The sequence below is a fragment of the Aquarana catesbeiana genome, linkage group LG04 (genome assembly GCF_042186555.1).
Source record: "Aquarana catesbeiana isolate 2022-GZ linkage group LG04, ASM4218655v1, whole genome shotgun sequence".
NCBI lineage: Eukaryota > Metazoa > Chordata > Amphibia > Anura > Ranidae > Aquarana > Aquarana catesbeiana.
Genome location: NC_133327.1, coordinates 675,559,774 through 675,581,598, shown reverse-complemented (window position 1 = coordinate 675,581,598; position 21,825 = coordinate 675,559,774). Strand labels below are relative to the sequence as shown.

General features: G+C 46.2%; 1 protein-coding gene across 6 annotated transcripts in view; it reads right to left on the bottom strand.

The window, feature by feature from the left end:
* Positions 1-21,825, bottom strand: part of PLCB4 (phospholipase C beta 4) — a 535,803-nt gene that overhangs the window by 177,167 nt on the left and 336,811 nt on the right. For all 6 annotated transcript variants that reach the window (XM_073628632.1, XM_073628629.1, XM_073628631.1 and 3 more), the window contains 4 exons: positions 20,090-20,170; positions 18,094-18,153; positions 12,308-12,451; positions 161-240 (listed from right to left, as the gene is read on the bottom strand). In XM_073628632.1, the coding sequence (XP_073484733.1) occupies positions 161-240; positions 12,308-12,451; positions 18,094-18,153; positions 20,090-20,170 (365 nt within the window). The remainder of the gene's footprint in view (positions 1-160; positions 241-12,307; positions 12,452-18,093; positions 18,154-20,089; positions 20,171-21,825) is intronic.

The following is a 21,825-nucleotide window of genomic DNA, read 5'->3' as shown; positions in this document are numbered from 1 at the left end:
ATAAAAACCGTTTGTTTTACAAAGACATGGCTGGCTAGTGATCCAGACCCCCCTAAAATATCACAAAGGGTATATCATTTTTGCACCGGATAACAGCAAACAATGTGATTCACATACAGTTCTATAGAAAACAAACGGAAGACACATGGAAGACACTTACTGTTTTTTGAGACATGTCATTGGACTGACGTTGTTGGCTCTAAAGTTATGCGTGATAGATCTTAGCCCTTCTACCCATTGCTGGAAGACAGACAAACACACAATACAAATAAGGAAAATCACTCCATTGAAGACATACTGAGCAACAAAGGCAACACATTTACAGATTATGTTACAATTAAAATGCTGGTTTACATTCAGCCTGGTACACCTTCATTTTCCTCCAAAATAACCGAATTCTCAGGACAGAAGTATAACAAGTGAAAGCCATGTGCAGAAACAACACAGTTTTGTGCCAGACGCTACGCCATTATTTGTCACACAAACACAAGAAAATTCCCAACCGCAACAAAGTGAGATCTATCTATTTATGAAACCCCATTTATAAGGGGATTCTAATGTAAGGGGGGGCAACTCTCATAGTGACCCTGATGTAAGGAGGGACTCACATGTAAGGTAAGAATCTGATGGGGACCCAGGATGTAAGGCGGGTGTCTGATAAGAACCCTGATGTAAGGGGGGGAATCTGATGGGAACCCTGATGTAAGGGGGGACTCAGATGTAAGGGGGACTTGATTGGGACACTGATGTAAGGGGGGAATCTGATGGGAACTCTGATGTAAGGGGGAGAATCTGATGGGAATCCTAATGTAATGGGGGATATGATGGGAACTCTGATGTAAGGGGGAATCTCATGGGAACCCTGATGTAAGGGGGGACTCAGATGTAAGGGGGACTTGATGGGAACACTGATGTAAGGGGGAGAATCTGATGAGAACCCTAATGTAAGGGGGAGAATCTGATGGAAATCCTGATGTAATGAGGGATATGATGGGAACTCTGATGTTAGGGGTAGCAATCTTATGTGAACTCTGATGTAAGGGGGGAAATCTGATGGGAATCCTAATGTAAGGGGGGCATCTGATGTAAACCCTGATGTAAGGGGGGACTCAGATGTAAGGGAGATTCTGTTGGGAACCCTGATGAAGGGGAGATACTGATGGGAACCCTGATGTAAGGGAGGGGGGGGATCTGATAGGAGCCCTGGTGGGAGGGGGGGGGGGCTCAGAAGTCAGGGAGGACTCTGATGGGAACCCTGATGTAAAGGGGGACTCTGATGGGAATCCTGATATAATGAGGGTATTTTATTGGGAATGCTGATGTAAGGGGGGAAATCTCATGGGAACCCTGATGTAAGGGGGGAAATCTCATGGGAACCCTGATGTATGGGGGGAAATCTCATGGGAACCCTGATGTAATGGGGCATCTGATGGGAACTCTGATGTAAGGGGGGAAATCTCATGGGAACCCTAATGTAAGGGGGGAATTTGATGGGAACCCTGATGTAAGGGGAGAATCTGATGGGAACTATGATGCAAGGGGGGAAATCTTATGGGAACCCTAATGTAAGGGGATAATCTGATGGGAACCCTAATGTACGGGGTGGGGGGAATCTGATGGGAACCCTGTAATGGGGGACTCTGATGGGAATCCTGATGTAATGGGAGAATATGACAGGAACCCTAATGTAAGAGGGAAATCTCATGGGAACCTTGACGTAAGGGGGAACTCGGATGTTAAGAGGGGACTCTGATGGGAACCCCGATGTAAGGGAAGAATCTGATGGGAACCATGATGTAAGGGAGGAATCTGATGGGATCCCTGATGTACGGTGGGAACTCTGATGTAAGGGGGGACTCTGACGGGAATCCTGATGTAAGGGGGGACTTTGATGGTAATCCTGGTGTAATGGGGGAACCTGATGGGAACCCTAAAGTAAATGGGGACTCTGATGGGGAACTTAATGTAGGAGGGAACTGATGGGGAACCTGATGTAAGGGGGACTCTAATAACATGAATAAATAAATAAATAAATAAAATAAATAATCAAATAAAATAATAATAATAAAAAAAGACTTAAAAAAGAAAACAAATGCAGACACCACATTTAGGGATTTGTGAGCTGCCATTAATAACATTTTTTGTTTCTGGGTTTATTACCACTTTTTTGTTTTTCATTGGTGTCGGCAAGGAGTATAGCAGACACAAAATTATATTGCATGCAGAGAAAAGTCATGTGAAGTAACCTCAAAAATCAATCACATCTGCATTTATTTGTCGGGCTACATAAACTCATATAGGATTAGTGACTGGCTGCTTCAATAAAACACATTCTGCACTTTCTATTAATAAAAGCATTTAATAACATTTCATTTAATCATCAACAAAACACTCAGCAACTAAAAATTCCAGAGCAATGAGGTATGGCAAGAAATGGCAATATGAATAATGAAAAAGAATATTCGCCTGTCTGAGTGCCACATAAAGAACTAGTGGGCAGAAGGGAAAACTGGGAAAAATAGCCTTTCTTCTGCTGGAGTAGAGAGACATCTTCCCTGACTCCATAGAAGTGCTTACCCCAAGCTTGCATGAGTTCTTCATTAGTTCTTTCATGGACAAGGCATAAATAGGTGTGCAATTGGAACACAAAGTATTCTGTGCTAATAAAAATCAGTGATCGTAATGATAATCAAAGATCATAAAGTTCAAGTTCCTTATTTTTGGGGCAGAAGCCTGGGAAAGATCTGAGGGGAAATGCCGCACTTCTTGCATTAGAGGCAGCTCAGGTTATAAAATATAAGAAACTAAAGGACAGGGCAGGCAGTACAGGCTCAATGATCAGCAAAAATAACATCACAGCAAGAACACGGCACAAAGTACAGATACAGTGGCCAAAGACAATTGTAAGTTAAGGCAAGCAGTACAAATTCTGTGGTAAGAAGAGAAGCTGAAGTGAGGGCAAGCTTTACAGGTGCGGGGGTCAGAAAACAAGCTGAGGTCAGGACAGGTAGTAGAGGTTCAGTGCTCAGAAGATGTAGCTGAGATCAGGCGAATCAGCACAGCTGCAGTGGTCGGAAGATAAGCTGAGGTTAAAGCATTCAGCACAGTTGAGGTGGTAATAGGACAAGTCAAGGCCACAGCAGAGAGTACAGGTGCTGTGGTCAGAAGAGAAGCTAAGGTTAGGACAGGCAGTACATGTGAGGTAGTTAGATAGTAAGCTGAAGTGAGGGCACAAAGCACATGTATGTTGTTCAGAGGACAAACTGAGGTCAGGACAGACAGCACAGGTGTCGTGGCCATAAGGGAAGCTATGGTGAGGGCAGGCAGTACAGGTGCAATGGTTAAAAGACAAGCTGAGGTCAGGACAGGCAACACAAGTATGTTGGTCATAAGAGAAGCTGAGGTCAGGACAGGCAGCATTGGTGCGGTGATCATAAGAGAAACTGAGGTGGGGAAAAAAGCACAGGCAACATGGTAGGAGGGCAAGTCAAGGTCACAGCAGAAAGTACAGGCGTGGTAATCAGCAGACAAACTGAGGTCAGGACAGGCAACACAGGTCTGCTAGTTAAAAGAGAAGCTGAGGTAAGGGCAGGCAGCACAGGTGAGGTGGCAATAGTAAAAGTCAAGGTCATAGCAGAGAGTCCACTTGCTGTGTTCATAAAAGAAACTGAGGTCAGGGCAGGCAGTACATGTGAGTTGGCTAAAAGGAAGGCTGATGTGAGAGCACACAGCCCAGGTATGTTGCTCAGAGGACAAATTGACATCAGGATAGACAGCATAGGGGTCTTGGCCATAAGGGAAACTAAAGTGAGGGCAGGCAGTACAGGTGCAGTGGTCAGAAGACGAGCTGAGGTGAGGACAGGCAGCACAGGTATGGTGGTCATAAGAGAAGCTGAGGTGAGCACATGCAGCATTGGTGCAGTGATAATAAGAGAAATTGAGGTAAGGGCAGGAAGCACAAGCAACTTGGTCAAGGTCACAGCAGAAAGTACAGGCGTGGTAATCGGCAGTCAAGCTAAGGTCAGGACATGCAGCATAGGTCTGCTAGTTAGAAGAGAAGCTGGGTTGAGGGCAGGCAGCACAGGTGAGGTGGCAGTAGGACAAACAAAGGTTATAGCAGAGAGTACAGGTGCTGTGGTCAGAAAAGAAGCTGAGATAAGGACAGGCAGTAAATGTGAGGTGGTTAGAAAGTAAGCCGAGGTAAGGGCAGGCAGCACAAGTGCGGTGGTCAGAGGACAAACTGAGGTCAGGACAGACAGCACTGATGTAATGGGCATAAGGAAAGCTGAATTGAGGGCAGGCAGTACAGGTGCAATGGTCAGAAGACAAGATAAGGTCAGAACAGGCAGCACAGGCATGGTGGTCATAAGAGAAGTTGAGGTGAGGACAGGCAGCATGGGCAAAATGGTAAGAGGAGAAGTTGAGGGGTCACAGCAGGAAGTACAGGCGTGGTAGTCGGCAGACAAGCTGAGGTCAGAACAGCCAGCGCAGGTCTGGCTAAGTAAGGTGGCAATAGGACAAGGAAAAGTCATAGCAGAAAGTACAGGTGTGGTGGTTAGACAGATGACAAGCTGAGGTCAGGACAGGCAGTAAAGGTAAGATGGTCAGAAGAGAAGCTGAGTTGATTGCAGACAGCACAGGTGCGGTGCTCACAAGACAAGCTGAGGTCAGGACAGGCAGCACAGGTGTGGTGGCCATAGGAGAAGCTGAGATGAGGGCAGGCAGGATAGGTGCGGTGGTTAAAAGACATGGGCAGGAAGCACAGGCAACATAGTAATAGGACAAGTTACGATTACAGCAGAGACTACAGGCGCAGTAATCAGCACATAAGCTGAGGTCAGGATGAAAAGCACATGTGTGTTGGTCAAAAGAGAAACCAAGATGAGGGCAGGCAGCATGGGTGAGGTGGCAAGAGGATAAGTTAAGGTGGTCAGAAGAGGTAAGGGCAGGCAGCACTGGTGTGATGGTCAGAAGATAAGCTGAGGTGAGGGCAGGCAGCACAGGAAAGGTAGCAACAAGAAAAGGTCATATAATAGAAATTACAGGTACATGAAAGTACTGTTCAGAGGCAAGCGGAGGTCAGGACAGGCAGTACAGGTGTGGTGGTCACCAGATACGTTGATGTGAGGGCAGGCAGTACAGGTGTGGTGGTCATAAGAGAAGCTGAGGTGAGTATAGGCAGCGTTGGTGCAATGATCATAGGAGAAACTGAGGTAAAGACAGAAAGCACAGGCAATGTGGTAAGAGGTCAAGGTCATAGCAGAAAGTACAGGCATGGTAATCAGCAGACAAGCTGAGGTCAGGACAGGCAGCACAGGTCTGGTTAGGTGAGGTGGCAATAGGACAAGCAAAACTCATAGCAAAAAGTACAGGTGTGGTGGTCAGACAGATGACAAGCTGAGGTCAGGACAGGCAGTTAAGGTAAGATGGTCAGAAGAGAAGATGAGTTAAGGGCAGGCAGCATAGGTACGGTGGCCCGATGACAAGGGCAGGAAGCACAGTCAACATGGTAAGCTGAGGTGAGGGCAGGCAGCACAGGGAAAGTAGCAAGTAAAAAGCCAAGGTCATAGTAGAAAGTATGGGTACAGGAAAGTACTGGTCAGAAGCAAGCTGAGGTCAGGACAAGCAGCACAGGTGTGGTGGTCATAGGAGAAGCTAAGTTGAGGGCAGGCAGCATAGGTGCAGTGGTCAGAAGACAAGGGCTGGAAGCTCAGGAAATATCGTAAGCTGAGGTGAGGGCAGGCAGCACAGGGAAAGTAGCAACATGAAAAGCCAAGGTCATAGTAGAAAGTATGGGTACAGGAAAGGTACTGGTCGGAGGCAAGGTCAGGACAGGCAACACAGGTGTGGTGGTCATAGGAGAAGGTGAGGTGAGGGCAAGCAGCATAGGTGCGGTGGTCAGAAGACAAGGGCAGGAAGCTCAGGCAATATGGTAAGCTGTGGTGAGGGCAAGCAGTACAGGTGCAGTGGTCAGGAGATAAGCAGCACAGGTCCAGTGGACATAACAGAAGCAGATGTGAGGGTGTGGTGGTCAGAGGACAAGGTCTTGGCAGAAAGAACAGACACAATTGGTCAGCAGACAAGCTGAGGTCAGGGCAGGCAGCACAGACGTGGTGGGTGTATTGAAATACACTGATTTAAATGATCTAAAAGCGGTCATCGCATTTCCACCTTCCGATAAACGACTGTCCCACCTGCTTGTTGTTCGGGTTTGTAAAGCTTGTTTGGATCTATTAATGTGTTTTTCTGCCGACCAAAAAAACAGAAAGTCTGGTCTCTGACAGATCTCAGCAATTTCATTTTCCAAATGGAAGTTGAAAGTGTCTCGTCATCTAGCTGAGTGGATGTTAATGGCACAATACATGTAAATGTGCTGCGAGAACTCAATGTACTTGTTTTCTTGGCAGATCCGCAGATCCCAGCCTTCTAGAGCCACGAGGAAAGCCAGAATGTGAGAATTCGATATTTCAGGCATTCCTCCCCTAGGCCTAGAAGGGAATTCCTGTTCTTTTCCAAGAATAGCAGGCAGATCTTTTGTTGTACTAAACCCATTTGCATGGGGAGTTTCTCTTTTTTCCCTTCTGTGTTTGGTAAAATAATGTAGCTTTATCCATGATGGGACTATGCTGAGCATCGATGATGGACAATGTCAGTATCTCCTAGTAACCAATCATAACCCACCAACTGAAATCGGATTGGTAGTTATGGGGGTGATTTAAGCAAATAAGCTGTAAGCAAAGGAAAATTCCCTTTGCAAAGTGAACAGCCTATTTGCCTTTAGTAAATCAACCCCTCTACTGTAGGTAATGCATTTTGAATATATTCTCTGCAGCAAACCCAATGTACACAGTGCAATAAAAGAATGATCTGCATTCAAGTTTACAGCAAATGGTAATAAAAAACCTGAAGAGTAATGCCAAAACAATACAGTGCATGCTAGAGTCTTGCAGTAGGTCATCAGCCTGCAAACGTCCCGCAGGCACTCTAATGCAGCAAGCTGAACGCATCTGGTAGTACAACTGATGGGGGGTATAGGCAACTTTCCTGTACAGGGCCCCTGCTGACCCAATGCAGCCCCATCTTCCATCCTCCCATTCCCTGGTCCCTCCTTTCTCTGCTCCTCATCCCTCTCTTACTACAACTCTCAGAATTAACCACACCCTGTGGGGGCATGTATGGGCATGGCTCACCATGTGGGAGGTTTGGAGCTATGAGTTGTACAGAGCAGGGGGTGCAGATTGAGGTCTAATGGGGATGCAAACTGAGGAGTAGTGGGGGATGCAGGGGGTGCAACATGTGGAAGGCCATGGCCGGCAGGGGGAAGAACATGGCCTGGCAGGAGGAAGGCCTTGGCCAGGCAGGGGGAAGGCCTTGGCCAGGCAGGGGGAAGGCCTTGGCCCGGCAGGGGGAAGGCCTTGGCCGGGCAAGGGGAAGGCCTTGGCCAGGCAAGGGGAAGACCTTGGCCCGGCAGGAGGAAGGAAATGGCCTGGCAGGAGGAAGGCCATTGACCGGTAGGAGGAAGACCATGGCCTGGCAGGGGAAAGGCCATGGCTCGGCAGAAGGAAGGCCATACCCCGGCAGAAGAAAGGCCATAGCCCAGCAGAAGAAAGGCCATAGCCCGGCAGAAGGAAGGCGATGGCCCGGCAGGAGAAAGGCCAAAGCCTGGCAGGAGAAAGACAATGGCCTGGCAGGAGGAAGGCAATGGCTTGGCACGAGGGAGGCCACAACTCAGCAGTTGAGAACCACTGAGTTAACCACTGAGTTAAACTACTCAACCCCTCCCACTGTCTACATCTCCAAAGCATAGACATCAACTGACTTGTAGTCCTAAGATAAGGACTGAGCTGGCTGAGTTTTTTTTACTATGAATACACAGACCACCAGTCAAGTTTCTTGTAACGGGGCAGCCGTCTCTAGCATGGCAGTCTCCTATGACATGTATATTTTAATGACATCAAATGCCACAGTTCTGTCTTGGCAGCCTCTTGCAACCTGGCAACCTTCTGATGGCAGCTGTCTTGAATCTCAACAGTCCAAAATACTTTATTGTTATCATTTCATGTAATGATAGGAAGACAAAAGACAGCCAAAACATTTTGGGGGCCAAAACTGCAGCAGGCCCCTTCATTAATGTCATTGCGCCTACATCTACAGTCAGGTGTGAGATACATTAGGAATCACATAATAATTTTTCCCCTATAAAAGGACTCCCAGTTAGTCCGCCTTACTGACCACCAATGTAAGAGGACCCTTCAATGCTGACCACCAATGTAAGATGACCCTGCACTACTGACCATCAATGTAAGAGGGCTCCTCATTACTGATCACCATTGTAAGAGGACTCTTGATTATGGACCACCAATGTAAGAAGACCCTTCATTTCTGACCACCAACGTAACAGGACCATTCATTACCGACCACCAATGTAAGAGGACACTTCATTACTGACCACCAAAGTAAGAAGACCCTTCATTACTGACCACCAATGTGAGAGGACATTTTATTGCAGACCACCAAAGTAAGATGACTCCTCATTACTGACCACCAATGTAAGAAGACCATTCATTACTAATCACCAATGTAAGAGGACATTTCATTACTGATCATCAATGTAAGAGGACCCTTCATTACTGACCACCAGTGTAAATCGACTCTTCATTACAGGCTACCAATGTAAGAGGACATTTCATTACCGACCACCAATGTAAGAGGACCCTTCATTACTGACCACCAGTGTAAATCGACTCTTCATTACAGGCTACCAATGTAAGAGGACATTTCATTACCGACCACCAATGTAAGAGGACCCTTCATTACTGACCACCAGTGTAAATCGACTCTTCATTACTGGCCACCAATGTAAGAGGACATTTCATTACCGACCACCAATGTAAGAGGACCCTTCATTACTGACCACCAGTATAAAAGGACACTTCATTACTGACCACCAATTTAAGAAGACTCTTCATTACTGACCACCAATTTAAGAAGACTCTTCATTACTGACCACCAATTTAAGAAGACTCTTCATTACTGACCACCAATTTAAGAAGACTCTTCATTACTGACCACCAATTTAAGAAGACACTTCATTACCGACCACCAATTTGAGAAGACTCTTCATTACTAACCACCAATTTAGGAGGACACTTCATTACTGAACACCAATGTAACAATACTTTTCATTACTGATCACCAACATAAAAGGACACTTCATTACTGACCACCAATGTAAGAGGACACCTTATAACTGGCCACCAATGTAGGGTGGTCCTTCTTTACCAACCAATAATCTAAGGGCAGCTACATTTGTTTCAAATCTGGGTGTCAAATACTGTAAGTACTGTAAGTATGCCACATTTTTCATTATTATGATTCATTATTATATCTACAATATAATGATCATGTAATATAATTTTTATCAGGGGTTTCCTGAGACTTGAAAATCATTTCCAGGGTTTCTCCGGGGTAACAAGGTTGAGAATGGTTGGGCTAACCCATGCGAAGGTATAAAATTAAGCTCCATAATGAAAAGCAATGAACCTTCATTGACGGACCCACATTCCCCACTAGGTGATGATACAGAGCTGAGGATGAGCACTACAGAGACTTAAATGATTCACATCTGATAGGACAAGCTTACAACCACCATACGAAGAGCAGTGTGCTAGCAAGCTATGAAGGCAGCCTACCACCCTTCCTGCCATACAGATATAAAAATTCATAACTTGGGGCAGCGCAGTGGTAAGTGGTTAGCACTTCTGCCTGGCAGTACTAGGGTTGTTGGTTTGAACCCCAACCACAGAACTACCCGCCCGAAGTTAGCATCTTCTCTCTGTGCCTGTGTGGTTTTCCTCCGGCTACTCCGCTTTCCTCCCACACTCTAAAGCAGGGATATGCAATTAGCGGACCTCCAGCTGTTGCAGAACTACAAGTCCCATGAGGCATAGCAAGACCCTGACAGCCACAAGCATGACACCCAGAGGCAGAGGCATGATGGGACTTGTAGTTTTGCAACAGCTGGAGGTCCGCTAATTGCATATCCCTGCTCTAAAGACATGCTGAAAAGTAAATTAGCCCTAGTATGTGAGTTAGTAACCTTAGATTGTAAGCTCCTTTGAGGGCATGGACTGATGTGAATGTACAAAATGCACTCACCGGCCACTTTATTAGGTACACCTGTTCAATTGCTTGATAACAAAAATTGCTAATCAGCCAATCACATGGCAGCAACTCAATGCATTCAGACATCTAGATGTGGTGAAGACGACTTGCTGGAGTTCAAAGCGAGTATCAGAATGGGGAAGAAAGGGGATTTAAGTGACTTTGGACGAGACTTGGTTGTTGGTGGCAGACGGGCTGCTCTGAGTATTTCAAAAACTGCTGATCTACTGGGATTTTCACACACAACCATCTCTCGGGTTTACAGAGAATGGTCAGAAAAAGAGAAAATATCCAGTGAGCGGCAGTTGTGTGGAGGAAAATGCTTTGTTGATGTCAGAGGTCAGAGGAGAATGGGCAGACCGGTTCCAGATGATAGAAAGGCAACAGTAATTCAAATAACCTCTCGTTACATCCAAGGTATGCAGAATACCATCTCTGAACGCACAACACAGCGAACCTTAAAGCGGATGGGCTACAGCAGCAGAAGACCACACCGGGTGCCACTCCTGTTAGCTACAAACAGGAAACTGAGGCTACAATTTGCACAGGATCACCAAAATTGGACAATAGAAGATTGGAAAAACGTTTCCTGGTCTGATGAGTCTCGATTTCAGCTGCAAAATTCAGATGGTGGAGTCAGAATTTGGCCTAAACAACATGAAATCATGGATCCATCCTGTCTTGTATCAAAGGTTCAGGCTGGTGGTGGGGGTGTAATGGTGTGGGGGGGGGGGATATTTTCTTGGCACACTTTGGGCCCCTTAGTACCAATTGAGCATCGTTTATACACCACGGCCTACCTGAGTATTGTTGCTGACCATGTCCATCCCTTTATGACTACAGTGTCCCCATCTTCCGTTCCACCACATCCCAAAGGTGCTCTATTGGATGAGATCTGGTGAGTGTGGAGGACATTGGAGTACAGGGACCTCATTGTCCAGTGATGAGATGATTGGAGTACAGGGACCTCATTGTCCAGTGGTGAGATGATTGGAGCTTTGTGACATGGTGCAATATCCTGCTGGAAGGAGCCATCAGAAGATGGGGACACTGTAGTCATAAAGGGATGGACATGGTCAGCAACAATACTCAGGTAGGCTGTGGTGTTTAAAGGATGCTCAATTGGTACTAAGGGGCCCAAAGTGTGCCAAGAAAATACCCCCCCACCTCTATCCTGCCTTGTGTCAATGGTTCAGGCTAGTGGTGGTGTAATGGTGTAGGGGATAGTTTCTGGGGAACGTTGAAACTGAAATAGAGACTCATCAGACCAGGCAGCGCTTTTCCAATCTTCTATTGTCCAATTTTGGTGATCCTGTGCGAATTGTAGCCTCAGTTTCCTGTTCTTAGCTGACAGGAATGGCACCCGGTGTGGTCTTCTGCTGCTGTAGCCCATCTGCTTCAAGGTTCGATGTGCTGTGCGTTCAGAGATGGTATTCTGCTTACCTTGGGTGTAACGAGTGGTTATTTGAGTTACTGTTGCCTTTCTATCATCTCCAACCAGTCTGCCCATTCTCCTCCGACCTCAACGAGGCATTTTCCTCCACACAACTGCCGCTCACTGGATATTTTCTCTTTTCTCCCACTATTCTCTGTAAACCCGAGAGATGGCTGTGTGTGAAAATCCCAGTAGATCAGCAGTTTTTGAAATACTCAGACCAGCCCGTCTGTCACCAACAACCACGCCACGTTCAAAGCCACTTACATCCCCTTTCTTCCCCATTCTGATGCTCGCTTTGAACTTCAGCAAGTCGTCTTCCCCACGTCTAGATGCCTGAATGCGCTGAGCGATTGGCTGATTTGGAATTTCTTGGCAATTGAACAGGTGTACCTAATAAAGTGTCCGGTGAGTGCATTTCACGATCGATATAACATCAGGGTGATTGGGGACTTTTCTTGATATCAGAGGAGATCTAAAGATCTTGGACTTCACGTAAAATCACAGAGATTGTTTATAATTTTGCACTAAAATGCTGGCGCCGGTCTTTTTCATTTTTGTCAAGTTGGAAGTGTTTTTACACTCAAAGGGGCAGCCGGGTCTATTTTATTCACACTATTTTATTCACAATATATTTCCGTGCAAATGATCGGTAATGCAGTTCCACCCCAAGGACAGTGAGAATTGGTTTTCACAATGGAGTCATACCTTCGCCACGTCCACGTTCTCTGCTACCATGTAAATGAAGTTGATGTTCACCAGGTCCGTCCCGGAGCAGACGCACACGATCCGCCCTTCCAGATCGCTTTCGGCTTTTCCAGCGGACTCCAGCGCAGACAGGATTTTTGGATCCTGCAACCAGAGGAGAGAGAGAGACGAAATGAATGTCGCGGGGCTTTCAGAAAATAAATAACAAGGCTTAAAAGCAATTACAGCCCATGTGCTACGGAGAACGGCACATGGACAACATCAACAGAGAACAAAGTGCCTTCACCAGAATGAAAGAAAAATACAGAATATTAATAGATGTCCTGGTTGGCTCACAGCAGGAATAGGAAACTCCCTTCTAGTCTATTGATTTTTACTGAGTTTGCAGCTTCTTTATCCTTCAATCCTTGCCTATGTTCCGGTCTAAGTTGGTGCCGTGACTGCTGCGTCCCCCCCCTCCCCCGTTTCAGGTTGTCCCCTTTGGCTTGCAGCATCCTGTGGAGCCACCCTTGAGTTGTGTCTATCTGCACTGTGCACATCAATAGAAACACACAGCCCCATAGCCTAGGATGCAGTAGCAGGCTATCACCACCCCCCGCGTGGGAGATGGATGGTGGCTATCGATCATCCACCCCCCTCCGCGGGAGACAGATGGCGGCAATCACCCACCCCCCGCAGAAGACGGTCGGCATTGATCATCCACCACCACCCCCCCCCCCCCCGTGGGAGAAGGACAGCGGTGATCACCCACAACCCACCCCCCCACAGGAGACGGACAGCAGCGATCATCCACCCCCACTCCCCCCCCGCGGGAGAAAGACGGCGGCGATCACCCACCACTACTCCTCCACCCCCGCGGGAGAAGGACGGCGGCGATCACTCACAACCCACCCACCACAGGAGACGGACAGCAGCGATCATCCACCCCCACTCCCCCCCCGCGGGAGAAAGACGGCGGCGATCACCCACCACTACTCCTCCACCCCCGCGGGAGAAGGACGGCGGCGATCACTCACAACCCACCCACCACAGGAGACGGACAGCAGCGAACACCCACCACCAATCCCCCCCCCCCCCCCGCGGGAGACGAACGGTGGCGATCACCCACAACCCACCGCTCACAATAAACATACAGTGGTAATCACCCACCATCACTCACCCCCCCCCCCCCCCCCCAGGAGAAGGTCGTCAGCGATCGCCCACAACCCACCCCCCTGCGGGAGACGGACAGCGGAGATCACCCACTCCCATAGCTCCTAACTGTCCCTGATTTCGAGGGACTGTCCCTGATTTGGAGCAATGTCCCTCTGTCCCTCTTTCCCCCTCATTTTGGTCTGATCTATATAGATGTATATAAAATGCACTTTTTATCTATCAAAAAATGTTTCCCAGCGCTAAACCTTTCATCTGATTCCTAAATTGCTGCATTTGTAAATTCCAAAAGCCAATATAAAGGAATAGTAGTGGTAAAAAAAAGGACTTGTGGGTTTAACCAATCTTCTTTTTTTGTACAATTCTCCTTTAAGGGGGCGTGGCAAGGGGTGTGTCCTATGTCTCCATACTTTTGCTGCTAGGTGTCCCTCATTCCCATCTCAAAAAGTTGGGAGGTATGCCCACTCCCCCCCCCCCCCCCCCACAAGACTCTCTGGCCAATAGGGCTTCCTGATTGGCCTGGAGGAGAATGAGGAAGACAATAGTGAATAATAATTCGCTATTGTCACACAAGTGGGTGTGCTCAGAGCACTGTGCCTGAGCCCATCCCTTTTTGAAGCCTATTAGAGTCTCTGATTCTAATCACATGCTTAAAAAAGAAAAAAGAAGAAAAACCCCCATTGGAATCCATGCATCCAACGCCCTGCATGTAGATTAGAGGACCTGACGCATGGATGGGGGCCCTGCGCCCCTTAGGGAGCAGCCGCCACTGCTAGAATGGCAAGGCACTCCCCTGCTCCTCCTTCCTCCTCCCTTCTTCAAGCTAACAGACTGGCTCCAGACTGCACTGTCCACTGTCAATTCTTCCCTATTATGACTGGAAGTTCAGGGAAGCAGCACTAAGAGAGCAGGAGCCAGCAGTGTTGAAAGCTGGTTCTGCACTCCTGTGACCCGTTTTCAGCTGACAGCGGGCTAAAGCTCATCAATCAGCCAGTCCAGACTCCTAAGTGAGCCTCAGTTCAGCTGTGCAGCAGCCCTGGTCAAGGGAACTTGTGAGCCCTGGAAATGTGTTGGCAGTACTTACTGACTTTTTTTATCAAGTTTAATACAGTTTTACTGGCCCATTTAAAGGCTTGTGTGAAAATCACAAGTTCTGACTTCACTAACTACATGCTTGTTTGAGCTCAGTGACCCAAAATACTGAAGCCAAGCAACTGCCATTTTCAGAAGAAGGTCGACAATGACAGTTCAAGTATCTCCCTAGCATGGCCTGAGGGCAGGTTCATCCTTCACACTTTCATTGAGTAACTGACCTGAAATGAATGTGATACTTTGGAGTTTTGACTTCACTAATTACATAATTGCTCCAGGTTAGCAACTCAAAGTATTGAAACCAGTCAACTGTCATTTGTAGAAGGCCAACAATGGCAGTTCACGTATCTCCCTATCTTGGCTTGTGGTGCACTCATCCTTCATACTTTTGTTGAGTAACCGACCTAAAATAAGTGTGAAAGTCAGGAGTTCTGACTTTACTAACTAAATGCTTCTTCCAGGTCATTGCCTCAACATATTACAGCCAAGCAACTGCCGTTTTCAGAAGAAGGTCAACAATGGCAGTTCAAGTATCTCCCTATCTTGGCTTGTGGTGCTCTCATCCTTCACACTTTTGTTGGGTAACTGACTTAAAAATAAAAGAATGAGGAGTTCTGACTTTGCCTACCAAATGCATGTTCCAGGTCAGTGACTCAGAGCATCAAGGCCAATCAACTGCCATTTTCAGAAAAGGGTCAACCATGACAGTTCAAGTATTTCCTTGTCTTGGCTTGTGGTGCTCTTATCCTTTGCAATTTCGTTGAGTAACTGACCTAAAATAAGTGTAAAAATCAGGAGTTCTGACTTCACTAACCACATGCTTGTACTAGGTCAGTGGCTCAAAGTATTGAAGCCAAGCAACTGCCATTTTCAGAAAAAGGTCAACAACAGCAGTTCAAGTATATCCCTATCTTGAATTGTGTTTTTCTCATCCTTTCCACTTTTGTTGAGTAACTGATTCGAAAAAATGTGAGAATCAGGAGTTCTTGACTTTACCTACTACATGCTTGTTCCAGGTCAGTGACTCAAAGTATTGAAGCCAATCAACTGCCATTTTCAGAAGAGGGTCAACAATGGCAGTTCAACTATCTCCTTATCTTGGCTTGCGGTGCTTCCATCCTGTGCATCTTTGTTAAGAAAATGACTTGCAAAAAAAATGTGAGAATCAGGAGTTCTGACTTTACCTACTAAATGCTTGTTCCAGGTTAGTGACTCAAGCATTAAAGCCAATCAACTGCCATTTTCAGAAAAGGGTCAACAATGGCAGTTCAAGTATCTCCCTATCTTGGCTTATGGTGTTTTCATCCTTCACACTTTTGTTGTTTAACTGACCTAAAATAAGTGTGAAAATCAGGAGTTATGACTTCACTAACCACATGCTTGTTCCAGGTCGGTGACTCAAAGTATTGAAGCCAATTAACTGTCATTTTCAGAAAAAGTTCAACAGTGGCAGTTCAAGTGTCTTCCTGATGGCAGGTGTTCATTAACCACTTGCTGACCGCTGATATACTTCCTTAGAGGACGGATATCGTTGTTATGGCAGCAGCTAGCATTTTAAGGGATCTCCATGTGGGAAGTTTTCCTTCGCTTGTTGGACATACATCCTTTCTGGTAACTATTCTATATTGGTGTATTGCATCATGAATGTAATTACTACTATACTATGCAATGAAAGTTATGCATGTATATACCAATGTCATTTATATGTTCTTTTTAGCAGACCGAACCTCTGAAGAAGACCCCAACTATTAAGGGTTGAAACGCGTCAGGTCTTATGTTCATGATAGGAATTGTGTTATGAATATATGTCTGCTATGTATGTTCAGCTATTTAGTTTTTAAGCACTCCCCACTGGAGCTCATTGTTTTTAACCTTTTTTGGTATAGCTTTCAATAAAATTGTTATATTTTTTCTTACAACATTGACTACATCCATTATTGTGCTGCCTAAAAACCCCGCTGCGGGGAAACCTTCTTTCTTTTCTGTTGCAGCTAGCTGGCATAACCCCAGTATCGGCTGGCGGTCGGCTACAAGACAAAACAGGTCTCTGTGGCGAATTCGCAGCAAGATCACTTTTGTCGGCGGCAGGAGAGGCCCCCCCTCCCGCCGCGCTCCGATGCCGGCGGAGGCAATCCTGTCCTCTCAGTGGCTGTGCATGGAGCTGAGTGAGGGGAAGACCCCACCCGTTTCCATAACATTGCAGGGCGGAAGCGACGTCAAAATGTCACTTCCACCCATAGCTCTTAAAGGGACATTTTTTTTAAATCATTTTTTTAAATGACAAGTTTTTAATTTTTTTTATTGCATTTTAGTGTAAATATGAGATGTGAGGTCTTTTTGACCCCAGAATTTAAGAGGTCCTGTCATGCTTTTTTCTATTACAAGGGATGTTTACATTCCTTGTAATAGGAATAAAAGTGGCACAATTTAAATTTTTTTTTAAAACAGTGTAAAAATAAAACATAAAAGGCAAAATAAATATGAAAAATTTTTTTTTAGACACGCCCCGTCCCGCCGTGGTCACGTGCAGAAGCAAACGCATACGTGAGTAGCGACCCGCATATGAAAACGGTGTTCAAATCACACATGTGAGGTATCGACGCGATCGGTAGAGTGAGAGCAATAATTCTAGCCCTGGACCTCCTCTGTAACTCAAAACATACAACCTGTAGAATTTTTTTACGTCGCCTATGGAGGATTTTTAAGAGTAAAAGTTTGTCGCCATTCCACGAGCGGGCGCAATTTTGAAGCATGACATGTTGGGTATCAATTTACTCGGTGTAACATTATCTTTCAGAATAAAAAAAAACAATTGGGCTAACTTTACTGTTATCTTATTTTTTAATTCAAAAAAGTGTATTTTTTCCAAAAAAAGTGCGATTGTAAGACCGCTGTGCAAATACGGTGTGACAGAAAATATTGCAATGACCGCCATTTTATTCTCTAGGGTGTTAGAAAAAAAAAGTATAATGTTTGGGGGTTCTAAGTAATTTTCTAGCAAAAAAAAATGTTTTTAACTTGTAAACAACACATCTAAAAAAGAGGCTCGGTCCTTAAGTGGTTAAAGAGAAGATGCTGAAACGGCAGATTTTCTACTGTCACTCAGCAATGGCAGCTTGAACCTAAAGTGATTTTTTGTTATTTTTTCATTCTGCTCTACAACACGCGACCCCCCCCCAGCCTTGCCTATGACAGGTTCACTTTAAAGGCTTCCCTCTAATGCAGCTGCAATCAGGTGCAGTCTATACATAGGCTGCTTTTCCTATGGCATTTCGCACCTGACATTTCATACTCATTATTAGAAGGTCGCTCGTGCTCCGATGTCATTTGCAGGCCTGATGAATGATCAACTTTCCAGGGAGCCTGGACCACCTCTCTTTTATTATTTCAGTTTAACCATAGAAATACTAAGTGCCTTTATCTTGGATTTCACATGCCGGGAGAAGAATAAGCAGGAAGGCCAAATGCCTGGCGCCCTTCTATTTAGAATTAATAGAATTATCCAGAGAAACGAATCGAAGAATTCTACGAGACGGCCTTACCTTGGGCACTGCCCCGCATCGTATGCTGTTGATTAGGGAGCATTCCAAAACTTGGCCTTCCTGGTAAAGAAATAATAACATAAAAAAATAGTTTAAGACACACAATAAAAATGTATAGAATATTCACCTCATATGTGATATAAAGTTGTGGAAAGGTACAACACGATGTAACATACAACATAACAAACCCAAGAATTCACACCTTACCAAATGCCATTTTCCCATTTTCCGCAGTGCAGGGAGGTTATCATTTCCATATTCTAGGGCCGGGATCTCCAAACTACGGCCCACTGTAAGGTTTTATCCAGCACTCAGGTGTAAGAGAAGACTCTGAGGGGGACCTGGGTGAAAGGGGGGACTTTGATGGGGACTATGATGTAAGGCATTCTCTGATGGGAACTCTGGGGTGGGTGGTAGACTCTTATGGGGACAATGATGTAAGGAGGCTCTGATGTGGAACCCTGGGGTTAGGGAACTCCAATGGGGGACTATGATGTAAGGCATCCTCTGATGGGGACCCTGGGGAGGGGGGGACTCTGATGGGGACTAATTTAATGCATTCTCTGATGGGGCCCTGGGGAGGGGGTGGGGGACTCTGATGGGGACTATGATGTAAGGCATCCTCTGATGGTGATTCTGGGGTGAGGGAGGACTCTGACAGGGACTATGATGAAAGGCATTCTCTAATGGGCACCCCGGGGGGGGGGGGGGGGGGGGGGACTCTGATGGGGACTAATTTAATGCATTCTCTGATGGGGACCCTGGGGAGGGGTGGGGGACTCTGATGGGGACTATGATGTAAGGCATTCTCTGATGGGAACTCTGGGGTGGGTGGTAGACTCTGATGGGGACAATGATGTAAGGAGGCTCTGATGAGGAACCCTGGGGTTAGGGAACTCCAATGGGGACTATGATGTAAGGCATCCTCTGATGGGCACCCTGAGGTGGGGGAAGGACTCTGATGGGGACTGATTTAAGACATTCTCCGATGGGGACCCTGGGGAGGCGGTGGGGGATTCTAATGGGGACTATAATATAAGGCATTCTCTGATGGGGACTCTGGGGTGGGTGGGGGACTCTAATGGGGACTATAATATAAGACATTCTCTAAAGGGGACTCTGGGGTAGGTGGTGGACTCTGATGGGGACTTTGATGTAAGGCATTCTCTGATGAGGAACCCTGGGGTTGGGGAACTCCAATGGAGACTATGATGTAAGAGAGGAACTTTGATGGGGACATTGGTGTAAGGCATTCTCTGATGAGGAACCCTGGGGTTGGGGAACTCCGATGGGGACTATGACGTAAGGCACCCTCTGATGAGGATTCTGGGGTTGGGGGAGGACTCTGATGGGGACTATGATGAAAGGCATTCTCTGATGGGGACCCTGGGGTGGGGGGCTCTGATGGTGACTATAATGTAAGGCATTCTCTGATGGGGACTCTGGGGTGAGGTGGTGGACTCTGATGGGGACTATGATGTAAGGGGGCTCTGACAGGGGCCCTGATGTAGGAGGGACTCTGATGGGGATCTTCTGTAAGATGGGCTCTGATGGGGACCATAATGTAAGCGGGAAGCCTCAGATGTAAGGGGGTACTCTGATGGGACCCTGATGTAAGGGGGATTCTGATGGGGATCTTCTGTGAGATGGGCTCTGATGGGGACCGTGATGTAAGGGAGGACTCTGATGTTTGACCAAACCTCATGTAAATGAGTCCTTAGAGAAAGAAGCTCCTAAATGGGGACAGCAATCAAATCCTAGCATGGCTTCTCTCCCCTCATCATTCCATCCAATCTAAATAAATAAAGTTCTGCCTTCAGTTATATTTTAAGGTCTTTTGTGGTTTCAAAGGAATATATGACTGAAAATGAGAATCTCCGTCTCTTTTTCCATGACGAGCTTCTATACAGGCATGAAGAACCTGACCCTCAATCACTCATTGTATTATTATTATCGTATTATTGCTCACAGGGTTTGTTTGCCAAATCCAACATACCTTTCCTTCGCTCTTCCATGAAAGAAAGAAGCCAAACTCATCCATTTTAAAGAGGCAATTAGGCTCGAAAACAAACGACTCCTAAAATGGGCAGAAAGCAAGAAAGAAGTGTTAAGCTTTAATCCCATGCAAGCTTCACCTACCAAAAAAAAACTACGACATGCCGGATCCTCTATGATGGATCCCGCGGCTCCTCTACAGTCCAGGTACATTGTGTAGAAAGATGGGTGTATGTGACAAATACAGATGTGGAGAATGTTTGAAAAATAATGATCACAGGCCCACAGGAGAGAGTGTCAGCGGCTCTGACATATGTCATTGTATAGAGAGGGGATAACTAGCATCGTATGGTGTGATCGGCAAATGCTACTCAACATTTTGTGGATGAAAGTACCAAGCCAAGTCTTTGATGTGTTCTGCTTTATTCAAAACATGTTCAGCAAAGGCAAACATTGCCATTCAATCCAGAATCAGTGAAATCATTCATTCCTAATTACTCACAATTTTTGGAGGACGCCTACAGCCGTTTTGTGTCGACTGGAACTTCACCAAGACTGTGGAAATCCTCCCCAACACTCCATCTTATACACCATATTAGCAAAAGTATTGGGACGCCTGCCATTGGATGCACATGGACTTTAATGGCATCCCAGTCTTAGTCCGTAGGGTTCAGGCCAGTCAAGTTCCTCCACCCCAAACTCGCTCATCCATGTTTTTTTGGACCTTGCTTTGTGCACTGGTCCAAACCATTTGGGGGAGGGGGAATTATGGTGTGGGGTTGTTTTTTTCAGGGGTTGGGCTTGGCCCCTTATTTCCAGTGATGGGAACGCTTAAGGTGTCAGCATACCAAGACATTTTGGACGGCCTCTTCCTGGTACAACATGAATGTGCAACAGTGCACAAAGCAAGATCCATAAAGACATGGATGAGCCAGTTTGGGGTGGAGAAACTTGACTGGTCTGCACAGAGTCCTGACTTCAACCTGATAGAACACCTTTGAGATGAATTAGAGTGGAGACTGCAAGCCAGGCCTTCTAGTCCACATCGTTGCCTGACCTCCCAAATGCCCTTCTGGAAGAATGGTCAAACATTCCCATAGACACACTCCTAAACCTTGTGGACGGCCTTCCTAGAAGAGTTGAAGCTGTTATAGCTGCAAAGGGTGGGCCAACTCAATATTGAACCCTACGGGCTAAGACTGGAATGCCGTTAAAGTTCACGTGCGTGTAAAGGCAGGCGTCCCAATACTTTTATTAATATAGTGTATGTTAAAGTGGTAGTTCATCCTAGAATCACTCTACGGACATTAAACAGCCATAGAACCCGTATTCAGGAAAGACATGTAATACCATTACATTTAGAATCATCTAAAACATTAATTTCTAATTACAATTTTTGGAGGAAAGAGCCTACAGTCGTTTTGTGCCCATTGGCACTTCACCAAGACCAAGAACATTTAAAACAGCCAGAGAAGACATATTCCGCAAAGGCAAGCAATGCCATAAAACCCCTTTTTTTGACATGCAACCGTGTCTATGCAGTCGTTCCATGTGCCTCCACTTCTATGAGCAGCCTGCACACAGGTCTGGGGTGGATGCACATTGCACACTCAACAAATTGTGGCTCAGCACTATGGGGCTCAGCGCCCATCTGAATGAGCTTTCACACTGAGGCGTTGCAAAACCGCGGTAAAAACGATGAGCGTTATTACCGCGTCTTTACCGCGTTAGCGGTAA